Here is an 11,596-nt window from a genome sequence, read left to right on the forward strand (position 1 = left end):
ATTACATGTATTTTCAGCATACTAGGCATGACCATAGACTAGAGGTTGGTAGGGTGGTAATTATTTTTGTGCAACCTTGGCCATTAAGCTCACTCCTCAGAAACTGGGTGTTAGGGGTGAAAGGTTAGTGGTCACCTATAGATCATAGACTGTTGGCCTGATTTATTGCCCTCCCCTGGGAAAATACAGGGTAATTGTAGATTTTTGTTCATTGTTGCTGATAGATTTTTTTTTAATATTCAAGTTGATTGTTCATGTTTTTGACATGATTTTCTAGCAACTATTGCTGCTATTAGTTTATCTCAATTGGTTGAACAGCCAACACATCATGCCAGACATATTTTAGATTTAGTACTACTTATCAATCTTTTAGCCAGTGATGTTGCCTCAGTGAGCCAGAGCTCTGAGATCCTATGGCTGGACCACTTTTTTGGTGTTATTGTTTTAAACCATTATCAGTGCCAACACCTCACGTTGTGCCTGGCTTTGTGCGACATTTTCAAGGAGAAATTGCTATTATTAAATTTGCGCTAGAGTGGGTGGGAGCAAAGAAGCAGCTACTTGATAGTTTAGCCCGATTATGGCAGATGCCTTTCATAATTTAACTGCAGTAGTGAAGAATTTGCCCCTTTGAAGATTGTTATGACGACGTATTTTGAGGCATTGTGTACCATGTTTTACGGCTATTCTGGTTCAGAAGAGGGGGTTGATGAGACATGCTGAACGGGCCTGGAGAAAGTGTCATACTTCTGAAGCTGCAGATACTTACAATCATTGTAGACGTATTTTGAGGCATTGTGTACCATGTTTTACGACTATTCTGGTTCAGAAGAGGGGGTTGATGAGACATGCTGAACGGGCCTGGAGAAAGTGTCATACTTCTGAAGCTGCAGATACTTACAATCATTGTAAAGGTATTTATAGGCTCGTGTTTGTGAAGCAAAGAAAAGAATATTTTACAGTGTGGTTACAGGTATCGTTGAATCGCCCTGAAGAGTTATTTGCTCATTTCTCATTTGTCAGTTTTCAGAGAATCAAAAAGATGAATTGATTAGCTGTAAGGAGATTGTACAATATTGGACTAATAAGATGGTAAAAATGGTTTCTGCCACTGCTATTGATTTTGCTGAGTTTCCCCTCCCCTGTTTTGAGGTGTTGGGTGATGCTGACTGGGATTGCTTTGAATTCATAGCTACTACTGAAGTTAGAGTTGTGATGGCCAATTTGAAAATGTCTCGCAGTCCATTACACGTATGTCCTTTTTTACTTTTACATAAATTGAGTGATAAGTTTGGAGGCCCCTTGACCAAATTAGTAAACCTTTCTCCGAGTGACGGGCTCTTTTTGGAGCAATTTAAAAAAAAAAAAAAAGTAGTTCATCCAATTTTGAAGACAAAGACTAATTCTCAATCTTGCTCCAATCCAGCTATTTTCCTATCCAAGTTCTACCTTCAGCAGGGAAAATAATTGAAAGGATGGTTTTGAACAAGCTTATCTCTTATTTTGGAGGACAACGGCATTCTTAGTAACTTCCACAGTGATTTTCAGAGGCACAGCATTGAGACTATGTTAGTCTCAGTTGCAGATTTTGTTCTCTGTGAGCTTGATCAGAATCACTCTGTTACAATCTTTTTAGATGTTTTGGTGGCATTTGACTGTCTCCCACTCAAATTGTTACATAGACTTATCGAGATTGGGATTAGCGGCAAAATATTTCTCTTCCTTTCTAATGGGACAGCTAGATCAGTTTGAAGTGGGCCATGATCAGTATGGAGTAATACAAGGGCCATGTTTATCAGCCATGTTGTTTAACATTTATTTCCATCCTCTCTGCTGCTGGAGAATATGAAAGCTGTTTTTGCCTATAGGTTGATGGTTTACAACTCCTATTTTTGGGTGGTCAGAACTTTAGAGGATACTGCCCACAAGATCACTAAGACTATAGATATTGTAAATCATTGAACGAGACAAAATGGGCTATTGCTGAATATTGCAAAAACTGAGGTTTTGCCCAGCATGAGCGTTGTAGGGCCGGGCCGGGCCTCCCCCCAGCACACACACTTTATCCTTTTAATCTGAAGGGTCTCATATTACATCTGTGGAATTTGTTTATGACTTAAGAATATTTCTGGACTCTGGGATTTACCTTGCAGTCTCAAATGCATGCTGTGGTAAAAGGGCTTCTTGAAACTACAGCAGTCACATTTAAAATACATGCTAGAGAAGAATGATTTTAAGTCATTAATGCATGCTTTTTTTTTGTTTGTTTTATCATGTTTGGATTACTGCAACACCCTTTACATAAGGCTCCCAAAGTCTTATTGAGGGCATTGCACATTTTAATGAATGCAGCTGTTCCGTTAGTCTCGAGTGTCCATTGTCTGCTCATATATGCCAGTGTTGAAGGACGTACATTGGTTTCCCATTGAACTATGGGTTAAGTTTAAAATTTTAACATGAGTTCATCGGGTTTTATATGGGGAATGTGCTTATTTGAAAGAACTGATGTTGCTGTATTGCCCATAATGCACGTTACACTCATCAAGCCAATTGGCTATTCCAGGGTCAAAAGTGGAGGGATTGCAGTGGACAACCCGATGCACCTTTTCCCAGGTTGCGCCGATTCTCTGGAATGCTCTTCCACTGGAGCTGTGTATAGTCTGTGACTATAAATGTTTTAAGAAACTGATAAAGGCTCATCTGTTAAGGGATGCTGTTTTTTTAACGTATTGTGAGAAATGCTGGATATTATGTTTTACTGTTTGAGAAATGTGGGATAAAATGTTTTTATGAGATGTTGTAATCTGCTTCGAACAGAAACTGGTAATGAATGCAGAATATAAGTAATTGTAAATAAACAAATAGAATGTTTCAGCCAGTCCCTCAACTTGGCAATTTTACCTCGTGTACAAAGAAATGTTTGCCTGAGTTTAGGGTTTTCTCCATTTCTGTGCCTATGAGAAAACACTGAGTAGGGTTCACATCAAACGAAAACCTTGAACTACATAGGGCAGGGCTTCCCAAACCTGCCTTAGTGACATCACAGTCAGTTGGGTTTTCAGGATCCCCACAGTGAATATCATGAGATGCATCTACATATACTATATCCCCAACGTATACATATTTAATACATATTCTTTATGAATATCCTGAAAACCCGAGTGGCTGTGGGATCACCAGGGCAGGTTTGGGAAACCTACATAGGATACTTTTGGAGCCTGTTAAGCTTTACACTTGAGATCCAACTGGCAGAGCTATAGTTTATGCATGTATTGTGCATCTTAAATACCCAAGACTTTTATTTTGCATTCTGAATATATCAAAATAAAACTAGAAAAAATATTTTTTTTATACATAAAAATTGAAAATTAATCACAATTTTCTACTCAAGCCCCATGTTATAGCCATGCTTCTGTTTTTTTTTTAAATAAAATTTCACATCTATATAGTATGTTTCAAGACAGGGGTAGGCCACTCTAGTCCATGAATGCTGCAAACAGGATTAGACAAACAAAACAAGCACATTAACTGGACTCTTACAACAAATTAATCCAAATATATCTGATGAGTATTCTTTATGGATAACCCAAAAACCAAATCTGTTTGTGGCTCTTAGAGACTGGAGTTATTTAAGTTATCTAACTCTTATTTTCAAAGGCTGCAAACAGGTTGGGTTTTCAGGATAACCACAATGAATATTCATAAGATATTTATTTATTTATTTTTATATACCGACATTCGATCTGAAATATCACATCGGTTTACATTCAGGTACTGTAGGTATTTCCCTATCCCCCAGAGGGCTTACAATCTAAGTTTTGTACCTGAGGCAATGGAGGGTAAAGTGACTTGTCCAAGGTCACAAGGAGCGACTTGAACCCTGGTCTCCTGGTTCCTAGCCCACTGCTCTAACCACTAGGCTATTCCTCCTTCCTTATGACTGGTTTAAGGCAGCACTTCCACTATCACAACCAGCTGGATTTTCAGGATATCCCACAATGCATGAGATGCATACGCAAATTTATCTTATGCACATTGACTATGGATATCCTGAAAAGCCAGGTGGCTATGTGGTCACCAACACAGATTTATGAAGCCCTAGTTTACCCTCTTGTTAGAAGCTTCATGACAAGCCAAGAAACTTGCCTTTAAATGAATGCCAGATAGCTCTCTTTTCTTCTGTTTAAGGCAGGATTATTTGTCCATGTTTGCTTCATACAAATTCCCATATGTGACCAACCAATCCCCCCCGCAAAAAAAAAAAAATGTATTTGTTAAACCTTACAAAATATTCCTTCAGCTCAGTTATATCTACTGGAACATTAATACCTAGTCTTCTCCCCCAGACTGCCACAAATGTCCTTCAAAGCATAATAGCTTTCCTTTGTTGACGCTCTTCTTTTCAAGTACAGTAAGATAGGGCTTTTTAAACCTGTCCTTGACTCCACTACCACTCAGGTTTCCAGAATATCCATGAGTAGGTATGAATCTGCATATGTTGAAAGCTTAATATATCTCATGCATACTCACTGGGGATATCCTGAAAATCCAGCTGTTTGTAGGGGTTACCAAATTAGGTTTAGGAAGCCCTGCGCAAGGGATGCAGGTAGTAGTCTATTTCTCATTAGTAAGGAAATGTTCTTTTAAATGAGGATTATTTTTTGCAGGAGAGAAACCAGAAAAGTCAGAAGTGTCATTATAGCCAGTATATACCAGAAAATCCAATGACATGCTTATTAATACTTAAACTAACCTTAGCAATAACCTCTCACCTTATATTATCTACAGCATTTTGTATGAACCTGTTCTTGAAACTGTTGTTCCTAAAACATATGCTGCTTTTCAATTATAATTATCCTCCATTTGCATTCAGCACTTTTATGTAAGTCAGTGACACCTACAATATTCTGGACTTGCAACATTTCTGATATATTTTGCCAATCAAAAAAGTATTACTGCATGCTCTAAGGGGTTAAAGTGTTTTGTATCTATATAGTATTTGTCTAATAGCACTTTAAAAATAAGTAGAAATATTAGTAGCTGTCTTGTTTATTACTTACTATGGTTACTACTTATGTTTTATCCTATCAAAACAAAACCACCTAGATTGCTTACCAATTACTTAATAAAAATCCTTTTTTGCATCTGCAGCATCAAAAATCATTTATTTTTATGCATATCAATTAGTGCCAATTGTTGTGCCATGCCAATATAAATCTCACTGCATACCTGGGAACTGTGGTTGTGCTCTGTTAAACTTACTCTAGCATTTCTAACTTGGTAGGAAAATGGCCAGAATTTTACCTTGGAAAACATGACAGTGATCACACATCTCTTACTGCTACTGTTGCTGACCAAAACAGCTTTAATGAAAAACATTTTGTGAAATCTGATTTTCTATTAATAAGCGCACAAAAAAATACCATGCTGGGTCAAACCAAGGTTCATCGAGCCCAGACTCCTGACTCCCACTGGGGCCAGTTTGGGTCACAAATAGTTATCAGATTCTAACAAGTACATCTATTTCTTATTACTTGCTCTCAGGGGTAGCAATGGCTTTCCCTAGTTAATTAGGCTAATAATGTCTTATGGATTCTTCCTCCAGGAAATAAAAAAAATTCTTCTTCTTCTTTTAAACCTTGACCACATCGTCTGTCAACATATTCCACAGTTTGACTGTGCGTTGAATAAAAAATTACTTTATATGATTTGTTTTAAATCTGCTGGTTTATTTAACCATTCCACCCCACTCATGATTTTATATATTTCTATCATTTATTTTATTTTATTTAAAAAACTTTTATATACCGGTGTTAGTGGGGACATCACATCGGTTTACATATGAACAGCAGGTAAGAAAATGACATTTTAACAGGGCGTGGGAACTGGGTGGGGGAAAATAGCAGCAAAGCATAGAAAGATAGGGAAAAGCCGATAACATTAAACGAACATTAAAAGCATTAGTAACATTAAATACATCAGTAACCTAAGGTGATAATAATGGGGTTTAGCAGACAGAGAGGGGTCCATGAATTTGGTGCGCATCCGGGGACATTTGGAAACATGGGCTATTCTGTCTCTTTTCCAAGCAGAAAAGCCTTAACCTTTCTTCATTTTTGTTGCCCTTCTCTTCATCTTTTCTATTTCTCCTTGTTCATGAACCTTATCCTCTCTTTCTTCTTCACTGGCCACACGTCATCACTACCATTTTCAATTCTCAGATATAGGGTTCATCCTAGGCCCCCTTTCCTGATGTCAAGCTCTACTCTGCTTGAAAAACAACAGATCAGCAATATTCTTCTCATTCTGAAATGTACATAGCATAGGACAAAACTTCTCAACCTAGTCCTCAGGGCACACCTAACCAGTCAGATTTTCAGGGTATCCACAGCGAAAATGCACGAGATAGATTTTCATACACTGCTTCCATCTCTCTCATGCTTATTCATTATTTTATTTTAGAAATGACCCAAAGTGCAAAGTAGAATTGCTAGCCTCCTCTATTCCAACTGCCAATCCAACCCAGAAACTCAACTGTTGCTGACTTGACTCCCGAATGGGCTATTCATACAGTCTAGCAAAGTGCTGCTGCCTGATGCATATGGATAATTTTAATTCAGTGTTAGAGAAATTGGATGGCAGAAAAATACTGCCCATGCACCCAGCTAATTCAGCTTTATAATTGTCATCACTCCCCTCAGAGATACCCTGTGTTTATCTCATGCTTTCTTGAATTCAGAAACTGTTTTTGTCTCCTTCACCACAACAGGGAGGCTGTTCTATGCATCCACCACCCTATCTGTAAAGAAGTATTTCCTAAGGTTACTCCTGAATCTACCCCCTTTCACCCTCATTCCATGACCCTTCAGTCTAGAGCCTCCGTTCCATTGAAAGAGGCTTGCCTCCTGTGCATGGAAACCTTGGAGGTATTTCAATGTCTCCATCATAGCTCGCCTTTCTTATAGTAATCATGTTAAGATCCTTAAGTCTGTCTCCATATGCTTTAGAACAAAGACCACTGATCATTTTAGTAGCCAATCTCTGGCTGGAGTCCATCTGGTTTATATCATTTTGAAGGTGCTGTCTCCAGATTTATACACAGTATTCCACATGAGGTGTCACCATGGGCAATATCACCTCCACTTTTCTGCTGACCATTCCTCTCTATGTAGACAAGCATCTTTCTGGCTTTTGCTGTAGCTTGATCCACTAGTTTGGCCACCTTAAGATCAACAGATACACTCACCCCCGGATCCTGCTCTTCTTTTACGCTTAGAAGAATTGTGCCCCTATACTGTACCTCTCCCTTTTTTTTTGCCATCCTAAGTGCATAACTCTGCATATTTTAGCATTAAATTTTAGCCGCCAGTCCCTAGACCATTCCTCGAGCTTTGCTAGATCCCTCTTCATGTTTTCTCACAACTTCCTGGTTATTAAAGTTCCATGCACTGGCCTCTGGAACACATCATATAGCACTGCTACAATAGTTAGTCCTGGGGGAATTCTGCACTAATGCAGAGCACAGAATTTGCACAGAATTGCCAAATTCTGAGCAGAAAATGGCAGAGACCCCAGCATGCCGCGAACGGAGTGCACCGTTCGTGGTGAAGATGAAAGCCCCCTCGTGCCTCGGGTTGCACTCCACTCGCGGCAAAGATGAGGCCCCGGTGAGCATGAATGTATGTAGAGAGGTGGGAGGGGGAGGGGTGTGAGAGAGGAGAGGGGGTGTGTGATGGGGGGGAGGGGGTATAAAAGAGAGGAGGAGGGTGAGAGAGGGGAGGATGAGAAATGAGGAGGGGTGAGAGAGTGAGCAGAGGAAGGGGAATGACAGAGAGAGCAGGGGCCTGAGCAGGAGGGTGGGAGAGAGACCAGGGGAGTGTGAGAGAGATCAGGGAGGGTAAGCAGGGGGAGTGTGAGAGAGAGCAGGGGGGGGGGTGTTTTAGTGTGGGTGCTAGAGAGAGGAAGCCTATATGAGGAGATTGTGAAGGAGTGTGTATGTGTGTGAGAGAGTGGGAGCTGGTGAGTATGAAAAAGGGATCCTGTGTATGTAAGGGTGCTGGCCTGTGTGAAGAGATTGTGTATGTGTGAGAGTGCGTGAGAGATATAGGTAGCCTGTGTGAGGGTGTATGCATGAGAGAGAAAGAGAGCTTGTGAAAATGTGCATGCAAGAGAGAGGGACCCTGTATGAGGGGATGTGTGTGTGCAAGAGAGTGAGGGAGCCTGTATGAGGGCGTATGTGCACTAGAGAAAGGGAGCATGTGTGTGTGAGAGAGAGAGGGGACAGTACTGAGAACAGGGTCAAATTCTGGGAGTGGAGATAGAGTGGAAAGGGTTGAGCCTAGAGATGGAGGGGAGAGATACTGGCAAATGGAGGAGTTGGGGCCTGAGAGGGCAAAGTGGCCAGGGGAGTAGGGAGAGAGAGTGGAAGGGACACTCTTACAGTGAATTTCCAGGGAAATTCTACTCAAAATATTTAAAATTCTGCATCTTTAAGTAATAACTTTTTTCTGTATTAATTTTAAATGTAATTACTTAAGGACCATCATGTAAATTGTGTTATTTTGACCAATATAAAGTTTGCAGAATTAAGTTTTTGTGCACAGAATTTATATTTTTATGCACCAAATTTTAAATTTTTTTGCACAGAATTCCCCCAGGAGTAAATAATTTGTAGAAGTGAATTGTAGAGGATCAGCAGGGGACTGAAGAAGTGGATGTCATTAGCATTTTATTTTTCTGTATTTTTAATGGAAATCTGTTGCTGATAGTAGGAAGACGATATGTCATGAAGTAAGACAGGGGAGATGCAGAGGAGGGCCATTCATAACCTTGTATGTGTTTGTGTGCTATTACTGAATTCCTCCATCAGGCAATGCAAAACAAGGGGACATTCAAAAGTCTATCAAAGGAATGAACTATAGAATTTGAGGGGAATGGCAAAAAGCACTTGAGAGAACTGGGATACTGAAGTAAAACCATTACATTGAGAATGTATTGCTTTAGAACCGAAGTCTTAAAAATATGGGATCATACAGCATGCTATCACCAATGTTTTATTTAGTCAATATACTAAACCTGTTAATGGCAAAATACTGGACAAATGCAAGACATTTGACTGAACTTTGTAGTTGAGTACTTTTGTTTCTCTGGTCTCTCGGAATTCAGCAAAGATAGGAAATATTTTTTCTAAAGAGAAAGTATCTCAAAAACTATTTTCCACATCCCATCTCATAACTTTTAAAAATCCAAACGTATAAAGCCATTCTTTAGATATTTATTGGGAAAGTGGGCAATTTTAAAACCTTGTCCAGTGCCATTTTGTTCCAGGTCTCGCCATATTTTAGGCACTGTCCTTTTTAAGACACGGGGGGGGGGGGGGGGGCACCAATGTCTCAGCTCTTCTTAGGTTTCTGCCCTGGCAGTTCTTCCGTTCTAGTTGCTCTACCAGCCTGTGCCACATCAGCAATCTCGCAGTTACTTTTGACTCATCGTCTCTGGCAACACGGAAGTTTCTGCATTGATAGCTCGTCGTTCTCTGGCAGCTCCAGAGACCCAATTATTGCCACACCCTAACAAAAGAAGCTTCTAGGGCACTGGAGCGGAGTAGAGTAAGAACTGGGGATGCCAGGCTCCTCTGGTCCCCAATAGATTCGCTTTTCTCCCCCCCCCCAGTAGAGCTGATGTGGGCCTGCACTGTACCTCTCTTCTCCTAGTACGGCCCGGAAAGAAAGCTACGAGAGGGAGGTGGTGCTGCTGCGGAATCCAGTTAGAAGAGTGGGAGCATAGCCCTCCTTCTTGCAGTCTGGATCATTATTGAGCGTCTCTTCTTCAGCACTCAAATGTTACATCATCTATTTGCAAGAAATGATTCTGGACAAGGTTTAAAAGTGCCCTGTTTTCCACGAGGAAGTTTCTCCTTTCCTGGGAAAGGAGAAACTTCCCCCGCTCCCTGGGCCATCCCCAAAGCCGCAGCCCGGGCGGACCACTCCTTGCCGCTTCCCTCGGCCAGGTTCAAGCCACCCTAGAGGAGGAGGAGGAGGAGAAGAGGGAGGCGGGACGAAGGCCTGTGCACTACCTTCACTGAAAGCGGTAAATTTTCTGTTCCGAGCTCTCAGGAAAACCTCCTGCCCGTCGGCCATAGCGGGACACAGACTCGCAGAACCGCCCGAGCCCCTGAAGCGCAACCGCCAGCCAAGCGCGAGGCGGACCAGGATATCGGAATACTCATGCCCGGCTCCTCCCCTCTCCCACCGCGCTTCCAACTGCGACTAGTGCTGCCTGCTGGCTACAAGGCATGGAAGCCAAGAAAGAAAGGAAAGCGGGAGGCTCCACGATCTGCATGTCTGGTCTGGGAATGTCGTCATGACGTCAGTAGACGTACCAGTCCTCTGCCGCTCCTAGGATGGAAGCGTTGTCTCGCGCACGTGTGCAGTATGCGGAACCGGGCTGGGGGTGGGGGAGGTTTTACTCCAAAGGATGAAAATACTAGCTAGATAGATAGATAAGTAGGGTTGCCAGCTGACCCAGGGCTATCTTGAGAAGGCGATCCTTCTGCTTTGCTTTCTTGTATCGTATTGTGGAGTTATTTCATTTTAAACCATGTGGTTCAAAGGTCAATGCTCAAGCCTGGCAGGGGAAGAGAAGACGGAGGTGCTGCAAGGCCGACCCTCTCCTCCTATTTAACTTCGTAGAGGGAATGACTCGGATATCACGGGGGGAAGGGACGAAGTGGTGTCACTTGGGGATTGTGGGGGGTAGTGAACTTACTGAGGACCAGGAAGGAGAGGGGATGGGGTCAGGGGAGAGAGGGAGTGAACTTGGGATTGTAAGGTGAAGGATGGACAGAATGAACTGCTGGGAAGGAGGGGAGTGAACCGACCGTAGGCGGTGAAAGGGAGGGACTGAACGGGGGATTGAGGGAAAGAAGGGAGTGAATTGATTGGGGGAAATGAAGGAAAGAACTGGTAATAGGGAGGAGGTAAACTGGAGATTGCACGGTAGAGAGAGAGAGAGGGATGAGATGGGGGCAGGAGTGAACCAGGGTGAGAGGTATTTGTGGGAGGAAGGAAATTGGGTTTGTGAGGGGTTTGAGTGAAGAGAAGGAAGTGAAAGAGTGAGGGATCAAGGGGTTTTAGAATGGGAGATATGGAAAAGAGGGGACGGAGATGCGATTGGGTGGACTGTGGCTTCCCTCCTTCACCCTCTTTACTAGTCCTCCCTCTTTCCTTCCTCATATCCATCTTCCTTCCTCTTCCAATATTCCCTTCATTACCACCTTTCCATCCCTGATCCTGTCTCTTCCATCCCAACTCCTGACCTCTCTTCTCTCCCCTCTCTCTTTTTCTCCCATTCCCTTATCCTCTCTGAATGCCCCATCCTAGCCTCTTTCTCCCTCAGTTCTCTCCTATTCCTTACAAAATTGTTCAGAGTAGTTAAATCATAAGCAGATTGTGATAAATTGCAGGAAGACCTTGTGAGACTGGAAAATTGGGCATCCAAATGGCAGATGAAATTTAATGTGGATAAGTGCAAGGTGATGCATATAGGGAAAAATAACCCATGCTATAGTTATACAATGTTAGGTTCCATATTAGAT

General features: G+C 41.9%; 1 protein-coding gene across 2 annotated transcripts in view; it reads right to left on the reverse strand.

The window, feature by feature from the left end:
• CPPED1 (calcineurin like phosphoesterase domain containing 1) overlaps nt 1–10,295 on the reverse strand; it is a 127,604-nt gene extending 117,309 nt beyond the window's left edge. The window contains exon 1 of one of the 2 annotated variants that reach the window (XM_029577106.1): nt 10,076–10,295. In XM_029577106.1, the coding sequence (XP_029432966.1) occupies nt 10,076–10,139 (64 nt within the window). In that variant the 5' untranslated portion in view covers nt 10,140–10,295. The remainder of the gene's footprint in view (nt 1–10,075) is intronic. The other variant, XM_029577105.1, reaches the window with a different exon arrangement.
• Between the last annotated feature and the right edge of the window lie 1,301 nt (nt 10,296–11,596).

This window comes from Rhinatrema bivittatum, chromosome 14 (genome assembly GCF_901001135.1).
Source record: "Rhinatrema bivittatum chromosome 14, aRhiBiv1.1, whole genome shotgun sequence".
NCBI classification, from domain to species: domain Eukaryota; kingdom Metazoa; phylum Chordata; class Amphibia; order Gymnophiona; family Rhinatrematidae; genus Rhinatrema; species Rhinatrema bivittatum.